Below are 18,284 nucleotides of genomic sequence, written 5' to 3'. Positions count from 1 at the left end.
TCAGAGGACTGGCCCGGTCCGGCCTCTTCTGGCCCCTGATGGCCACAGATGGCCCGCCCTTTGCCCGGGCTTAGCCCGGCGCGTCCCGCGACGCGGGGTTCCCCTCTGCACTTAAGCGCCTCTGGGCGCGGTCTGGGCATAGGCAGCTTCCTGCCACTGGGGCAGCTGGGACCTGTAGTCCCCCCCCCTCTGTGGTCGCGGATGTCAGCTGGCTTGCGGCAGAAAGGGGAGACCGGTCCTGGGAGCGGAAAGCAGGGCTTAGAGATGGTTCTGAGGCAGCTCTCCCCCAAAAGGCGTGAGCTGAAGCAGGAGAAAGACAAACGGTGCAGGTAGAGTCCCTAATACGGCAGCTAAAATTCAATAGCAGCAGCGGTAGAACACCCGCTCTGCTGAGGCTGTCCTATGCACTTAAGCGCCTCCGGGCGCGGTCTGCGTGTAGGCGGCGTCCTGCCGCTGGGGCAGGTAGGACCTATAGCCCCCCCCCTCTCTGCGGCTGCAGATATCAGCTGGCTTCCGGCAGCGGGTGGAGACCGGACCTGGGAGCGGGAGCGGAAAGCAGGGCGGAGAGATGGTTCTGAGGCAGCTTTCCCCCAAAAGGCATGAGCTAAAGCAGGAGAAAGACAAACGGTGCAGGTAGTCACAAATACGGCAGATAAAAATCAAGGGCAGCAGCAGTAGAACATATTAATGCAATCTAATATATAATCAAAATGTGTGAAAAAATGCTTTATTTTGACCTTTCTGTCTCCAAAATTTTCTTGGGGGGAGAAGCCCCCCAAACTCCCCCTAGTAGTGGTTGCTCACTGTGCTTGCTCGCTACACCCATATAGGGGCTGGTCTCACATTTACTTTGTTCTCTCTGATTCACTACTCGTGTCTATTTTTAGTGCTCTCTGTAAGAATGCCTATGGGTACATATGACTGGGTGGGTAACCTGGTGCTCTGTAGGGTTATCTCCTATTTACTGTGCTTTGAAGGTTGATACAATTGAATATGTAATGAAAAACGTGCTGTAAAATTCACCATTTTGGTATGTCTTTTTCCAAAATTTTCGTTGGGGAAGAACACCCCCAAACCCGCCTAGTAGTGGTTGGGTTCGCTCGCTCGCTCCGCACCAGATGGGGGCTGGGCTGGCTAAACTTGCCAGGGCTGCTTTCAGTTCCCTGTCCGGCCCTGAGAGGCAGGCAAAGACTTTGCTGTTCCTCAGACTTCTTAATCAGTGGGCAAGCTCTACTACAGGCCCTTGGAGATACTCGGAGGAAGTAATTGTAGAAAGTTAAGTCCAGTCCTTTCAGTGCCCAAGACAGAAGCAGCCACTGTAGGCCGATACAGCAAAGCCCGCAGCAAAGTGACAGTCCCTCCTCACAGCTTCTCTGGCTCTACTTCTTGGACGGTTTCTTGATCCCAATGAGTTCCCTTGAAGTCTTTGGTTAGGTTGCAGTATATTTATAAGCAGGCCCTCAATACATTGTTCAACCTTTCTGCCCTCAACTTTTTCAAGTAGTTCCACCAGGCGTGCATTGTTCTGCAGTGATCTCCCTTCTCCACCTTCTGCCCTTGGGTGCGGGCACTGGCTGGTATCAATAACTGACAAACCTCTATTTTAAGTTATTTTACAGCACAAGCCTGTTTCTCCAGTGTGTACTCGGATATCCCTACCCTGTCCAATATCATTTGAAGGTCAGTACGTATGAGATTGATGTTGAGTGGAACAGTATAAATGTTATGCTCATGGACTAATTTGGTCTCCTTGACCGATTGCTTTAATTCTCTCTGAGATGAAACATGGCCACCTGCAGCTGAGGAAGGTTGAGCATCACTCATTCCCGGGCAGCCGTCCTGTTTGGTAGTGTGTAATGCGTGTTTCTCCAGTCTACTGAGTGGCGCTTTGTTAGGACCCTTCTCACAGCCCACCCTGGTATTGATAGATGAGAAGATTCCCACATGTGCCTTCCCAATGCTAACCGTATTGAGGCTTGCCCTCAAGGAAGAGAGTGACCCGCCATCAGTCTAGCCATAGCTGAGGTGGCCAAGGCTCAGTTTACAATACCCCACACAGCCACTGGAGTATGTGCCTGTGGACCAAACAAAGGGGGCCCGCCCACCCAATGCCCAACTTGCGCACCCCAGATAGCCTGTAGGCCCCTGTCATCAATCGGGCACGTCCCTAGCCCTGCCTATCACACAGAGCTCACTGGTTGGTTCCAGCATTCCGCCAGCCTAGTCCGCTTTGTAGCCGTCAGTGCCAAAACTGGCCAGGGTGCTTACTCCCACGGGCAAACCGATTTTTTGACTGAGCTGAAAACTACTGACCTGTACTCTCCACGTTGTGCCATCAAGTCTTGCAACCTCCTCGCCATCATCACCTCTAGGCTGGGATCACAAGAACAGCAGCTGGTGTCCAGGAGCACTACGCCACCCGCACTTCAGGACACTCCACCTGTTATTGCGACTAAGGATATGCCAGTGTCCGTTTCATCCCACAGTATCTCAGCGTTATATCATTTTTACCTTTCTCGGCAAGAGCTCAAATTTAGTGTGCCATCTTGGTCCGGCGCTTACCCATGCCCCTTCTTACAAGTCATATTGGACAATATTTAGTATTTGGCAGATGCAGGAAATCCGTTAAAAAGTGAGTCTTTTCCTGTCTGCTCTATTTAAAGTCTATGAATCATAAATAGGGCAGATGGGTCTTCTGCTACTTTGTGGCGGATGATTCAAATCTGTCAAACTCTAAATAAGCTTTTTGCTTAATCTCGGTAAAGTTGTGGTGGCAAAACAAGGTCACATCAGTACTCCCACCAGCATTATTCAGTTCAGCTCAAGTTAAATCAAATGTGATTTTTATCCTCTTTTCACACTGATGCCGAAAATTCCCTTTGTGCCCTATCATTATCATGCACTAATCTCTCGTACAATACATTTAAGTATTCATTTCAATGTATTTACATTCAAATACGTTTTAAAATGAAATATTGAATGCCTTTTTTTTATTGTATAACAAATTAAGTATATTGTGAAACATGTATGTTCCATCTTTCTATTGCAGACTGGAAGGTGTTAGATATGAAAATGGAAAAATAAAAGTCGTCAATAAGAAAAATGGTAACAGACCGAAGCTGAACCAGAATAAATGGTACTTATAAAATATTGATTACTCTAAAATAATCTGTATATTTTCCTTTTATTCCAGTACATCTAGCAGTTCGATGTATTTATTGACAATGTTCAAGCAAATTCAATTCAGTAACCACTTTTAGAAGAAATAAAACAGAATAATCAATAAATATTGGTAAACATTGGCCTTTCATTACCAATATACTACAGGAAATTAGATCACATAGGTGTTTGGGAACCCCAAACGTATGTAGAAAGTTATACGGACCACCAGAATTTGTAAAAACAGATACTAAACAGACACATAAAGCTATGTAGGGATTTAAACTCCGGGGGGGGGGTGGGGGGGGGGGGGGTTACACTGATACAATTACCATTACATGCTGAGTTTTATTGCTGCATGTTTATTTCTTTGAAAGAGTTGTCTTCATGGTTATGCCAGGCATGATGTTTATAAGGGCAGGGCCTTTCTATTGAAATACCTGCACTAGAATTGCCTTTCCCTCCCAAAATGCATGCTATCCTTAGTAACCATTCATCTGGTCTTTCTTGAACAAAACTTGTTTATGTCGGCCATGTGTTCCTCCATATTTTGGAAAGCTGTGTTGACTACTGAATTGTAGAGTATCCTGAGCAAACAATGCATGTGCTTCCAGAAGCCCCTATTGAGGTCCTATGGCATCACAACTCCAGAGTGTTTCTATTAAACCCTGATTAAGAAGTGCAAAACTAACAATCATTGAAAAAAGCAGGGTCCTGTCAAGTCTTCAAAAATAACTTTTATGATGCAAAATGTACACTAATTGCAAAATAACAGTATATACATACAAACTACCAGTTGCCAGATTTAGCCTTTAAACTAAGCTAAACAAATCATCATGCAAGTTCACAGCACCTGACCAAGTGAGTATATTCCAGATGGTTCTCAAAGAACTTATACATTTCAGATTTGTCTGCTCCTGATTGAGAGGCCATCATTCGTTCCGGCAAAAGTACAGAATGACCATGGCATTTGGAACAACCAGATTCGGCTGTTGTTCCAGCTTCAAAGAGCTTTACAATTTAGCGACTGAAATGGCCGATACATTATCGACTTCATTCCTATTGGATTAGCTTTTCCCTACTCTCGCGTATGCCCCTTTTAAAGGAGTGTCGTATGTATATTATACCGAAAGATTTGATTTGGAGTTGGTAAACACGCACGCCACACTTCCTGACTTTTTGCAAATCGGCTGCAAGTTTTCCTTGCTCTTTCTCTGGATTACCTAAAGGCAGGCATTGCTAATCGAGGAAGGGAAAGGAACCAACCTCCGCTCTTGGAGGCAGTCATGCGGGCAGAGAATTACAATCCATTGTCGTCTGGTGTTTTTAGCCGGGGTTTGGGCCATCCTCACACATTCACAATTTAATCAGTCATACTTGGGATAAGAAACTGCAGACGTTACCTCACAGATAAGCTACATCGATTACCTTGGTAGCTGTTCCTTTGGCTTAATCCCACCTGGATCTCGAAGGAGTGTGTACTCTTTGCTGCCCTTTGCGGGAAACGGACCCTCATCACCTCCCGACCGACACCTCGCCGGACCCGCTTCGCGGGTCCCGCAGCGCGCCATCTGCTGCTGGTGACTGCTGGTTGCTGAGGAGGAGCGCGGAGGAAAGGCGAGTCGACCAGCGGGGCTGCGAGCACAGGCAGGGACTCCAGCATCCAGGAGCCCCTGCGCGCCCAACCTGCAACACCTGGGCTGCTCTCCCCGCTGGCCACGCCCCCCGCCAACAGAGTGAAAACCGGGCTTCACTCCCGCCCCTGTGGGACCCTTGGTAGCTGTTCCTTTGGCTTAATCCCACCTGGATCTCGAAGGAGTGTGTACTCTTTGCTGCCCTTTGCGGGAAACGGACCCTCATCACCTCCCGACCGACACCTCGCCGGACCCGCTTCGCGGGTCCCGCAGCGCGCCATCTGCTGCTGGTGACTGCTGGTTGCTGAGGAGGAGCGCGGAGGAAAGGCGAGTCGACCAGCGGGGCTGCGAGCACAGGCAGGGACTCCAGCATCCAGGAGCCCCTGCGCGCCCAACCTGCAACACCTGGGCTGCTCTCCCCGCTGGCCACGCCCCCGCCAACAGAGTGAAAACCGGGCTTCACTCCCGCCCCTGTGGGACCCTTGGTAGCTGTTCCTTTGGCTTAATCCCACCTGGATCTCGAAGGAGTGTGTACTCTTTGCTGCCCTTTGCGGGAAACGGACCCTCATCACCTCCCGACCGACACCTCGCCGGACCCGCTTCGCGGGTCCCGCAGCGCGCCATCTGCTGCTGGTGACTGCTGGTTGCTGAGGAGGAGCGCGGAGGAAAGGCGAGTCGACCAGCGGGGCTGCGAGCACAGGCAGGGACTCCAGCATCCAGGAGCCCCTGCGCGCCCAACCTGCAACACCTGGGCTGCTCTCCCCGCTGGCCACGCCCCCCGCCAACAGAGTGAAAACCGGGCTTCACTCCCGCCCCTGTGGGACCCTTGGTAGCTGTTCCTTTGGCTTAATCCCACCTGGATCTCGAAGGAGTGTGTACTCTTTGCTGCCCTTTGCGGGAAACGGACCCTCATCACCTCCCGACCGACACCTCGCCGGACCCGCTTCGCGGGTCCCGCAGCGCGCCATCTGCTGCTGGTGACTGCTGGTTGCTGAGGAGGAGCGCAGAGGAAAGGCGAGTCGACCAGCGGGGCTGCGAGCACAGGCAGGGACTCCAGCATCCAGGAGCCCCTGCGCGCCCAACCTGCAACACCTGGGCTGCTCTCCCCGCTGGCCACGCCCCCCGCCAACAGAGTGAAAACCGGGCTTCACTCCCGCCCCTGTGGGACCCTTGGTAGCTGTTCCTTTAGCTTAATCCCACCTGGATCTCGAAGGAGTGTGTACTCTTTGCTGCCCTTTGCGGGAAACGGACCCTCATCACCTCCCGACCGACACCTCGCCGGACCCGCTTCGCGGGTCCCGCAGCGCGCCATCTGCTGCTGGTGACTGCTGGTTGCTGAGGAGGAGCGCAGAGGAAAGGCGAGTCGACCAGCGGGGCTGCGAGCACAGGCAGGGACTCCAGCATCCAGGAGCCCCTGCGCGCCCAACCTGCAACACCTGGGCTGCTCTCCCCGCTGGCCACGCCCCCCGCCTATCACCTCACGTACTATCAGTTGTAGACTCAAAAGGAGGGAGTCGCCCCCGCTACGCGGGAGCGTGCGGGAGCGCGCCGGGAGAAGTCCGGGACAAGGGCGGGACCGTCTGTGGCCGTCCGGGGCCGGAGGAGGCCGGGCTGGGCTACACCCCTTGGCTCCGTAAAGCGGATATCCAGCTAACAGGACAATGGCTTCAGGCACTCGATCCTGTAAGACAAAGAAATCTGCTGGAGACGTTGTTTTAGGTACTATGGACCAGTTCATAACCCGAGCAGTTTCCATAGTTGAGAAGGAGATTATCTTGGCAGAACGAAGGTTATCCCGGGATTCTTTGAGTATGTCTAATAAGCGCTCATCTCTGGGTGCCATTGCCCTAGCTGATAGCCCTGGTCATATTCCCCCAACCCCTTTGTTGATAATTGATTCCCCTACTATCGACGAGAGAGTGAGTCGGATTAGGACTAGTCTAGAAAGGGTAACCACTACAGCACCAAGTATTGTACTTGACCCGACTCACTCCATTTCCTCCGCTCCTAGTATCCCATCACCAGGGGGTCAGACTCTAGATTGTAATCCTGAAATCCCTGACGTCCCCAGCCCCCCTGCGCTTATTAGTGAAGCTGTGAATTCCCCATCCACTGCGGGACATACTGATATCAACACTCTTAGAGTAGTAGCTTCCCAAACTGCACCTGTAGGGAACCCAGCCCTAGGCATAGTCCCACAAAAGAAGAGAAAGCGGCCCGCTAGCCCCCGCAGGGGAGGCCCTCTTAAACCCCACAGCAAAGTAAGCAGGAACACTGTATCAAAAGGGGGCACCATTTCGAATCAGGTTTCACACCCAAAACCTCACGCATCCCTCACCAGAGATCCTGTTTTGGAGGGTATTCCTGGTCAAATGGCTCCTATAGATACTAGCATTTTCCCTCAAGTTGAGAGCATTATTAAGTCTGTGGTGATGCCTCTCGTAGATAAGATAGATGGCCTCACTCGCAAACTAGCCTCACTTGAGCAGTCAATGCTGGACAACTTTTATGCAGTGAAATCGTTAGTCAAATTTCACGCTAAATCCCAGGTTGAAGAAAATGGAGGGCTAAGGAGTGGTGCTGTCCCATTAGTTCCCTCTACTTCTACAGCCCTCCCTGAGCCCACATCTTGCCAAAAAACGTTCGCTATGGCAAAGGTTCCTCAACCACAGCAATCTAACACTGGAACCATACCCACCCCACCTACTTCTACTCCTGAGTCTAGTTTGGCCCGTCCAATGAACAAATCTAGTACCCAGGCTCCCAAGGCTCCCAAGGCACTTAAGGTCAAATTTGCTGCAAATCCCAAGCCCATAGTCCTTAACACTAAGGTAACTGGAAATACAGTGACCGCAAGTAAGGGTGTTACAACCCCATCTCCTTCAACTCCTGTTACACAGGAAGTGCCCAAACCTCCAGTAAAAACCATGGTAAAATCTCCGGCTAAAGACAGGGTAAAACGGCCCACGCCAAATGCTAGCCTTCCCCCTGGCTGTAAGCCTTATGTGGTAATTTTAACAGGGGTCCCTGAGCTTGAAGAGGGTTCTTGTGAGTCTTATTCTGACCTTAAACACAAGACGCTCTCCTGGCTAAAAGCTAATAGACCCCTCCCAGGGCACATTGATGGTAGAATAGCCTTCGTCCGACGCGTGGGTTGGATTGGCAACAGGCGAAAGGTTATTGCCGGGGACTGTGTGTTGATTAACTTCAATGATCCCAGAGCAGCTGGTATGATCTGTAGCCAGCAGTCGCATCACAATTTCTGCGACATACAAACCAAGGATTTGGGGTACTTCTATCACCCCCCCCCCCTTTAATGGGGCCTAACAAATCCCTTCAAGTTGGGGGCAGAGGAGCATGGTTCCCTCATTATCCAACCTTGGATCCCAGAGCAAGGGTATGGACTCCTACTCAACCGGCCACTCCACAGGGTTGGGGCTGGTGACTTGATAATTTAGGGGCAATCAATGTCTCCCCCCCTAGGGTCAATACAATATGCATAGTTGGGGAGGTACCCTTGTCCAATAATGTTCTGCCCCAATCCCCGCCTACCCCAATTCTGCCCGTTCTTTTAGGCGACGGGTCAGATAAAGATGAGTTAGTGGTTGGAACTCAAACTCCAGGTCCACAGGGTGGGAATGGCGGTTGCAATGATCCCCAGCATTATGCATTCCTGAAAACCATTAGTTGGAATGTGGCAGGCTTAAACAGCAAGCTAGATGTGCCGGACTGGGTGGTGCTTGTCGAACCCCACTCAGTCTGTGCATTCCAAGAGACGTGGTGCGTAGAACCAAGGTACCGAGTGGGTTATGCCACCTTCTTTGTTCCGGCAGAAATCCCAACTTCGGGAAGAGGTCGCCCCTATGGAGGTCTCTTGGTTTGGGTAGACATCTCTTTGGGATGGAGGGTACACCATCACCCCCAAAAATCTCCAGATTTGATGCGCCTCACTGTAACCTGTCCGAGGAGAGCTGAAAAACTGGAGATCATTAACATCTACACGCGAGGGGCCTCTGGGAGAGCCTTGTCACCAACGCTCTCGGACCTGGATGTAGTCCTGGGTGAGTGTAGTAGCGATTCTTTAATTTTGGTTATGGGGGACTTCAATTGTACATTCGAGCCTTTGTTGCCCGATGAATCCCTGGACTTATATGATGAGGATTCTAGGAGAGGTGTCCCGTCACTTGATCTTCCCATCATAAACAGTTGGACCCCCAGAATTATCCAGCTAAATTCCCTCACTCTGGAGCACGGCTTAAGGGCAGCCAACGGGAGGACTCCATCAGACTTAGCGGGGGCCCACACATACAATAGGATCGGTCATTCATCCCGCATTGATTACATCCTCTTAAACTTCTCTTTTTGGGTACATATGAAGGATATGATAGTCCTACCCTCCCTGGATAGTGACCATAATGCTCTTTCTTTGACTCTAACAAACTGGTGGAAAGAGATTACCCCAGCAAGTGGAAACCTTGATACACTAGTAATAGGGCCATTGGGAGGGGTGGTTCCATCAAACTGCTTAAGACGTCTGAAATGGGACAAAGTGGCAATAGATGAGGAGAAAATGGCATGTATCAGAGCTGTTACTTCTACAGCCTGTGCCATTTTAGAAAGTGAGCCTATTTGCCCAAACCAGATTACAGCATTGTTCTGCGAGGTCTCGCTGTCAATTGGGGACCTTTTCAAGGCGAAAGTAAAAAAGGGAAACACTAACCGTGACAACCGGCAGGGCAAACCAGGATGGTACTCGAAGGAGTGTCGTGCTATGAAGAGAGCTCTGATATTGGCTGTAAAAAGTGGAGATGCTACCCTAATAGCCACCAAACGGAAGAGCTATAAAACGGAGCTTAAAACAGCAAAGAGAGACTGGGAAGACAAATTTTGGCAGGATCTCCGAATTGCTAGCGCCGGAAAAAACGCTAAAGGTTTTTGGGACTTAGTACGTATGAAAAACAGACCCCTTGAAACTGTTATCACCTGTAACATAACCGAGGACCTATGGTATACACATTTCTCGAAATTGTATACAGCAACCGCAGTTGAAGCGTTGGATTTTGTATTACCACAGCTCCCTCGAGTGGAGGAGAGACCTGAGGAAAGTCTGTTTACTAAGAAAGAAGCGGAAGGTGCAATAAAATCTCTCGTCCCGCGCAAGGCGGCTGGCCCTGATGGTCTTCCGGGTGACCTGCTCCGAGTCGACCTAGACGATTGGAGTACTTTGATTTCATCTGTATTGAACGCTGCCATGGCGGGTGCTCCTCTGCCTGCCTCCTGGATGGCCGCCGAAGTGGTCCCCCTGCACAAAAAAGGCTCAAGAGAAGATCCAGGGAACTACAGGCCAATTAGCCTGATAGACTGTTCACAAAAAGTAGCAGGCAAGGTCCTCCTATCTAGAATACAGCAATGGGCAGATGAGAACAGGATACTTTCGGATCTCCAGGCAGGGTTCCGAACTGGCACAGGAACAATTGAACAATCGTTAAGGCTACTTATGATTCACTGGAAGGTCGTTACGATTGGGAAGGGCACATTATATCTTGCTTTCATCGACCTCCGGACGGCCTTCGATTTGGTCCCCAGAAATAACTTATGGAAGGTTCTTAGTGATCTTGGCCTGCCACCCTATCTGCTTCACTTGATCATGAAGTTTCATGAAAACAACTACGCCCAAATTCGCTGGGGTCCCAATGGTCAAAAGACCCGAAGAATAGATGTGAATAGAGGAGTGCGGCAAGGGTGTGTTCTTGCCCCAACACTCTTTTCACTCTATGTTAACGGGGTGGTGGACCACTTGTCAAGGATACCAGCTGATGCCCCTCGCCTGGCAGGTTGTTCTATTCCCACCCTGCTTTTTGCGGACGATACTTTGCTCTTATCAAAATCGCCAATGGGCCTACAACAGCTTCTTTCGGGCTTTAACGATTTTTGTAAACAAAGAGGACTCTGTATAAATACAGACAAGACAAAGTACCTTATCTTGAACCCTCCGCAAAAACTTGGCCCTCCGCCAACATTGGGCTCTGTGGCATTGGACAGGACGAAGACCTTCGATTATCTAGGGATCAGGCTGGTGGATTCCATGAAATGGGACCAGCATCTGACTAAAATGCTGTTAAACCTAAAAAGAGTAACCGGGACCCTGCTGAAAGAGCAGAGAGCAGCCTCAACTAAACCCATAGCTGCAGTTTTGGACATCTACTCGGCTAGAGGAGTAAGCGCCGCTTTGTACGGAGCGGAACTGTGGGGAATGTCGAATTTGAAAGACCTTACTCGAGCTGAGAACACCTTCTTGAGAAGCTTGATGTCCCTTGGCCCTTCTATCCCCATCTTACCTTTGCAATTGGACATGGGCTGCCGGGCGATTGAAGATCTAGCGAAGTTACGCCCTTTGCTTCTGTGGGCCCGCATCTGGAGAGTCCCCGAACTCTCAAGTTATGCGGATGGACTACGGGAGATATTAAGATCGACAGGGTGGGCGAAAATAAAGTGGCTAACGGATATCAAAGCACTACTCACCAATCTGGGGCTGGAAGAAGCATGGTACCAACAGACAGCCCCGCCCAAATCAATGATAAAACAGCTTTATTGGAATTGGGTGACAAATAGAAGGAACTCTTCCACCTCGATTTGCAAATCGACCAGAAACTTCATGGAGTCCAAAGATATCCCTTTTAGAGAACTGTATTTGGACATAATCTCAGCCCCTTGGGAAAGGTCCCTGTATTTTAAATTTAGAACTGGTCTTCTCCCCGTAATGGAATTTACTAGTCATTGGAAAATTCCTTACCAGACTGCTCCGTGGTGTCCCTTTTGCCCACAGCGCCAAGAATCTGTCCCCCACCTTTTATTTGAGTGTCCTGCATATAAAGTCCCACGGTCAAAATGGCTAAAACCCATGTGTCGTACACTGGGTACTAGGCATTGTAATGTGGCCCTAAGGATTCTTCTTTCAGACACTCGTACCTTTTACGCATGTGCCACCTCGAAGTACCTTGGGTGGGCATGGCGAATTCGGTCAAAAAGACTCAGACAAATTGTTTAATTACGTTTTTTATTATGGTCTGTTTAAAATCCATGTTTATTTTAGGAATTTATAAATCTATTTACAGTAAAACTTGCGTTTTTTTTAAAAATGTATTGAAATGAATTTTTAATTGTATGTACGCTTTTTAAGATATTGTTTTATGTCGAAATAAAGCCTTTTTGACTTGACTTGAAGAATGACCCCATGTGGAGCAGGAAGAAACCACATAACATATTTGTGCGTTTTGTTTCTTATCACCCACCTATAGATGCTATTTTGATTAGTCATCTATTTTATGTAGATTAATGTATGAATGGTTTGGCAGTTCAATTACTTTAGCTTAAAAGACTATCTATAGGTATTTAGTAAAGACCATGTTGAACTTGACATAAGCCATCTAAAGTATTTTGTGTGCAGAGGCGTAACATTTAACCCGAGCAGCTGTGAGCGTAGCCATATTTCAGTTGAATACTTACGCTATACAGTTTCATGCAAAGGTATAGAACAAAAATTGAACCTGACTGAGGCTATTGTTAAAGCCCCATCATCTAATTGTTTTAACATTTTTATCAGTGGCAAACCCTCTGATTCGTAAAATCAGATGGCCTGCAAGCACTAAAAATTATGTTGAATGTACTGATCTCATTTAAGGAGTCTTTACAGTTTTACAGATGTGGATTGGACATATATACCCAATCGCAATATGAAGGGGAATCTCATGGGCGTCTCTTCTAAATTGCTATTTGGTACCCTATGTAAGGACTCCTTACACCAGAACTTCGATTGCAAACCATTGATAAATTACTGATCCGAATGTTTTGGTGCTAACTGAGTCGCAAAGTAGAAGGGCTTCACTTCAGGTCCATTCCCCATGGGAATTAAGGTGGCAGCTTTAAGGGAAGTAGGCATTGGTCCAAGGCACCACTGCTAACTCTCACTGAATGTTAAAAAAATGGAATACTATTTTTGTCAGCCGCATCGTTTTCTTTAATGAAATTGAGCTACTTAAAAAAATGTTTTACATTTTCTGAAAACTTTCACAGGGATGGTGGTGGGCTGACCTTGCATACCACCATCTCTGCTGTGAAGGTAGCCGGATGGAGAGGGTTGCAATTTACTACCAGCTTCAAACTAATAATTGGGCTGGTTGTTCTGTGACTTCTTTGTGAATCGGTATATTGCAAACCAACCTTTTAGTGCGTAGGCCCGTTTGCAAAATAAGATACTTTTACGACTAGTATCTTAGTACATCTGGCTCCATATCCTGACTCCAAAGAAAACGTTCCCTTTTCAGGGCTTAGAACTGCTACACAAGGTTTTTCAGAAGGACTTTGCAAGCAAAACGGAGTATTTTTCTGCCTTGAACAAAAGGATACCTATCAATTGTTCCGAACTTGCATTAGTAATGCAACAAGGTTAAAATCTTTTGTTGTTGGAAATAAATGAATTTTTTATGCATGCAACTGATGTAACAGATTCTTCACCTTTAGGATAGTCTCAGGCGCCAGATTGGATCTGCAATTTGTTTGAGCAATTGCTCCTGCATGCTGCCAGGTAGTGCAGTCTTATTCCACGATTACTTGGCACTACCCTCAAATTAACGTAGTGGAACTACATATAGGCCCCTCCCCTGCACACTACATTTAGTTCCTAATTTTCTGCATCCTTTGACTTGGATCTACCGCTCAGTTTTCAACTTTGTCGGTCTATGGAATGCCATACTAAAGAATGACGGTGTGCCAGGGAAGTGATAATCACTAAATGACAGGTCTTAAGCTATGCCGCGACTACAGGAAGTATATGTCCGTACCGCATCCACATGGTAGGTGCCTCGGCTGTCTTGTATCCCGCCATGAATTGAAGTTGTGCAATAGTGCTCTGTGAGGCACCCAGAAGTGATTTGAGAGCTGGAATCTATTATTATATATAAAGAAATAGCACTGGAAGCAGCATTCCCACTTCAAGTTGCAAGGCTGTTCCCATTTCAGATCACAGGACCACCCTGTCACCAAATCACTGTCTCGAATGAAAACCTCAGTTAAGTCAAAGTTTACCATAAGTGCCGAAAGGTCAAACGTGATTCACCCCCTCCCGTCTCTCAAAATGAGGCGGGAAACACTGTAATTGACACTCTAAGAACCTGCTCCCTTCAGCATCTTCTTCATCCAGATCCTTCCTGAGACCGGAACCTGCATGCCCTGGTTCCATGGTTGACCCTGCAGCAGATTGAGGCATTTAAGGACACTATGCTGCAGATCCTTAAGATGATGCTGGTTCCCTCTGGAGTGCATTCTGGTCCCATGGAGTCTCAGCGAACATCAGTTGTACATCCACCAGTTGGTCCTTGGGAGCACTGACTGACCTTTCTGGACCTCCAGTGTCAGCTGAGGTAGTACGTGTAGGTGATCCCCGGGCCTGGGATCTGAAAATGTGTTATAGAGAGGTGATGACGCCTGCCACGTGGTGCAGCTGCTTTGACAATGTTTAAAGTTCATTGTTTATACCACACCTGAAACTAGCACTGCTGGCAACATTTTCTATGTTTTACAAGTAAAACATGAGGACCCCACTTTGCCCCGGCGAGTCCTTATATATTGACAGCTTACAACCCATCTGGATTTCGCTGTAGATGTATGATGTACCTGAGAGTGAAATGCGGGCCTAGTGCTGAAAAACCTATTGTGAATTATACTTCTCTTCCAGGGGATCCTCATCAAAGTCATAAGCACTGAATATTCCCGCCCATGTGCGGGACCCCCGAAACAATATAAAAATATATATATGTAAAAAACACATATATCTCGTACCAAATATATGTAAATACATATATCATTTTTCTCACACCAATGCAGCTCAAAAACCAAGGCTAGACAATGTAAACACTTGTATATGTACAGCAATTAGAAAAGGAAACAAAAAACACGACGATGAAGTCTTCAGTGTCGAGAGTCAAGGTAACTCCACTGACGTCAACCGGGCGGCGTGCAGCGTTGAGGGAGAGGTCGACGTTGGAGCAGAGAAGATCTACGTCGAGACCTCCGTCGTCGTCCCATCATCGACGCTCAACGTCGAGGCACCCTCCGTCGGCGTCACATCATAGACGCTCGACGTCGAGGCATCCTCCGTCGTCCCCAGGCCACTGGCGATCGACGTCGAGGCACCCTCCGTCCCATCCCGAGGCATTCAAAATCATCGACAGGACATCGGCGTTCGTCGTCGCACACGCGCTCGGCGTCGAGGAGGCCTCCGTCGACGTCGCCTCACTGGCGTTCGACATCGAGACATGGGACTCCAGTGCAGTCTCTTCAGATTCATCAGCCAGTGGTGGCACAACACACCGAGACGTCGAGCCGGCCGGTTCCGTCTTCGAGTCATGGGCCTACATCTCAGAGGTCTTTCAGAACAGCTTCAGCTGTGGAAGGGGACCAGGGCTCTAATATCAGTCACGCTGCCAAGAGGAAGACAACTCCAGAGCATCGTGGTTCTCACAGTCGCACTGCTTCTCCTATGAGCCTACAGACAAAGAGACGGCGTCTCGATTGCAGCAGCCTAACTCTAGGCCTAGAGAGCGGTCCCGCTCACCGGTGAGATCCAAGGGAAGATCACGCTCTCCGGTTCGCCGTAGGGAAAGATAACGCTCCAGGGTTCGAACCTTCAGTCGTAGATCAAGATCTAGGAGCAGGAGGAGAGAATAAAGATCACCTACTACCTCTTCTTCTCCCACACGTTCCCATAGAGACTACTCGCCCACTCTGACGGATTCCCCGCCGATCGATGATATCTTCACCTTTCAGGGCATACTGGGTAGAGGGGCTCTTAAACAACTCCGCAGGTCAAGACCTCAGTGATTTTTGAAACTCTGCATCACAGGTCTGCACCTAAAACCCTTTTGCCGTTAATGCCTGGCATTATAGATCCGGTGATGGAGGTATTCCTCACTCCAGCAATGGTCAAAGCGGCTCCAGTGAGGATCCTGAAGAAATACAAATCTCCAGAGGAGGACCCTCTGTTTATCAGAGCTGATCTGCCCCCGGACTCAGTAATCATCGCAGCGACGAAGAAGTCCAGTGCGGTTTCTTCATCCGCTACTGTACCTCCGGACAAGGACAGCAAGACGCAAGATTCATGGGGGAGACGAGTCTGTAGTACTTCAGCGTCTTTTCTTAAGGTTTCTAATGCAGAGGCCCTTTTGGGGCGTTATGATAGGTCCCTGTGGGATTCTCTACAGCGTTTTGTGGACAAGCTCCCTCAAGAAGACCGTAAGGACTTTGAGGAGATCCTTCTGGAGGGCAGTCAAGTCTCCAACCAAATTATAGGTGCCGCAGCGGATGGGGCTACCCTGGCGGCACATGGATATGCCCATGGAATATCTGCAAGGAGATCATCCTGGTTGCGCCTAACGGCTTTGAAACCACAAGCCCAAGCGCGTATTCGGAACTTGCCCTTTTCAGGGACTTCATTGTTTGGGGCGAGCACGGACGAAGAGATGCAGCGCATGAAACTCTCAAAGCGGTAGGGCTCGAAAAGAAAAAAAGAATTCATAAAAAAATACCGCTCTTACAACAAGGGCTCTTAAAAGCAGCGGGTTCAAACCCCTAACTGGCAGAACAGTCAAGACCAGCAGGGTCAACAAAAGTCCCAGTATAGAGGAAAGCGTAATTTCAGAGGAGGAGGGAATCCACGCCAGGGCAACAATATAGGCAAAGCTCAGTCAAAGCAATAAGTCTTTCCTTCCCTCAGCGCCGTGGACCACTCCAGTGGGGGGAAGCCTTGCAGGTCATTTGGAAGAGTGGCAAAACATCACAAACGACAGATGGGTGTTATCTACACTTCAGAATGTATACTGTCTTCGTTTCAGTCAACAGCCTCCACCTGTTCCCCCGATGGCAACATCGAATCATCAGTTACACCTTCTGCAAAACGAAGTGGCCACTCTTCTCGAGAAGTCAGCCATCAAGAGAGTGCCAGTGTCTCAAAGGGAAAAAGGAGTGTACTCTCGATATTTTCTGGTCAGAAAAAAGGGGCAAAAGGAAGAATTCAGACCCATTCTGGACTAGCGATCTCTCAATCTGTGCGTCAAAAAGGAAAATTTTTGCATGTTGGCGCTTCACCAAATATATCCACATCTCAGGGGGGTAGATTGGATGTGTTCGCTGGACCTCCAAGATACCTACTTTCATGTTCCAATACACCCCAGTCACAGAAGATTTATTTGGTTCCGGGTGGGGACCTCCCACTATCAGTTCAAAGTCCTGCAGTTTGGGTTGAAGTCGGCTCCCCGGGTGTTCACGAAGTGTATTGCAGTGGTAGCAGCCGCTCTACACCGCAGAGGGGTCTTCGTATACCCACACCTGGACGATTGGCTGTTGAAAGGTCCCTCCCCAGACAGCGTAAGAAGTCAGTTCCAGACTTGCATAGAGCTCTGCCAGCGACTAGGTCTACATGTCAACTTCGGAAAATCAGTCTCTCAACTCACCCAGAAGATTCACTTCCTAGGAGCTCAGCTAGACTCGAAGTAGGAAAAGTGTTTCCTTCGGAGGAGAGACAGTTTTCGATAACCCAGAAATGGCAGCTGGTGCTTCGCAACAAGGCTCAGAAAGTGCACCGGATTGCCTCCCTGATAGGGTCGATAGCATCCTGATGCTTCCTGGTCCCGAATGCCAGACTTCGAATGCGTCCTCTTCAGCAGGATCTGGAGGACAAGTGGGGCCATCAATCGGCTCGCTGGGACGATCACATCATTCTCTCAGACGCAGCTCGAGCTTCCATTCCATGGTGGACCAAAAGACAAAATATGCAGGTGGGAGTTCTGTTCCATCAACCTTCTCCGGTGCAGACGCTGATCACGGATGCTTCCCTTCTAGGTTGAGGAGCACACATGGGTCAACTACAGGTGCAAGGTCTGTGGTCGCAAAAGGAAAGTACCTACCAAATCAACATGCTAGAGTTGAGAGCAGTCCACCTAGTTCTCAAGGCGTTCCTTCCCTCGATTCATGAAGCTTCAGTTCTAGTACAGACGGACAACACCACCACAATGTACTATTTGAACAAGCAGGGGGGAACACGCTCACGAACTCTGTCGCTGGAAGCACAACAGATCTGGCATTGGCTTCTGGCTCGCAAGTTGTCCATCACAGCAGTCCACTCCCAGGAGAGCAGAATGTGAGGGCGGATGCTCTAAGCTGTAATTTCGACGACAAGGAGGATTGAGTATTACATGACACAGTGGTAGAAGAAATGTTCCACTCCTGGGGTCGTCCCACCATAGACCTGTTAGCGGATGACCAAAACACAAAATGGCAAGACTTGCCTCCAGGTTCTACCGGCCAGGGACGAGAGGGAATGCTCTTTTGATCGACTGGTCAGGGGAATTTGTGTACGCTTTTCCACCCCTTCTGCTGATCCCGAAGGTGGTGAGCAAGTTAACACACTTGTGCACAACAATGATCCTCATCGCCCCG

At 48.9% G+C, this 18,284-nt stretch overlaps 1 protein-coding gene across 1 annotated transcript in view; it reads left to right on the top strand.

Annotated features, from left to right (window-relative positions):
* The window catches only part of IBTK (inhibitor of Bruton tyrosine kinase), a 732,550-nt gene that overhangs the window by 281,877 nt on the left and 432,389 nt on the right, over positions 1-18,284 (top strand). Inside the window, exon 15 of the mRNA XM_086926550.1 lies at positions 3,050-3,136. Coding sequence (XP_086782676.1) covers positions 3,050-3,136 — 87 coding nt within the window. The remainder of the gene's footprint in view (positions 1-3,049; positions 3,137-18,284) is intronic.

Source organism: Lissotriton vulgaris, chromosome 6 (genome assembly GCF_964263255.1).
Source record: "Lissotriton vulgaris chromosome 6, aLisVul1.2, whole genome shotgun sequence".
Classification (NCBI taxonomy): domain Eukaryota; kingdom Metazoa; phylum Chordata; class Amphibia; order Caudata; family Salamandridae; genus Lissotriton; species Lissotriton vulgaris.
Note: the sequence above shows the minus strand (reverse complement) of the source record. Positions and strands in the feature narration are given on the sequence as shown.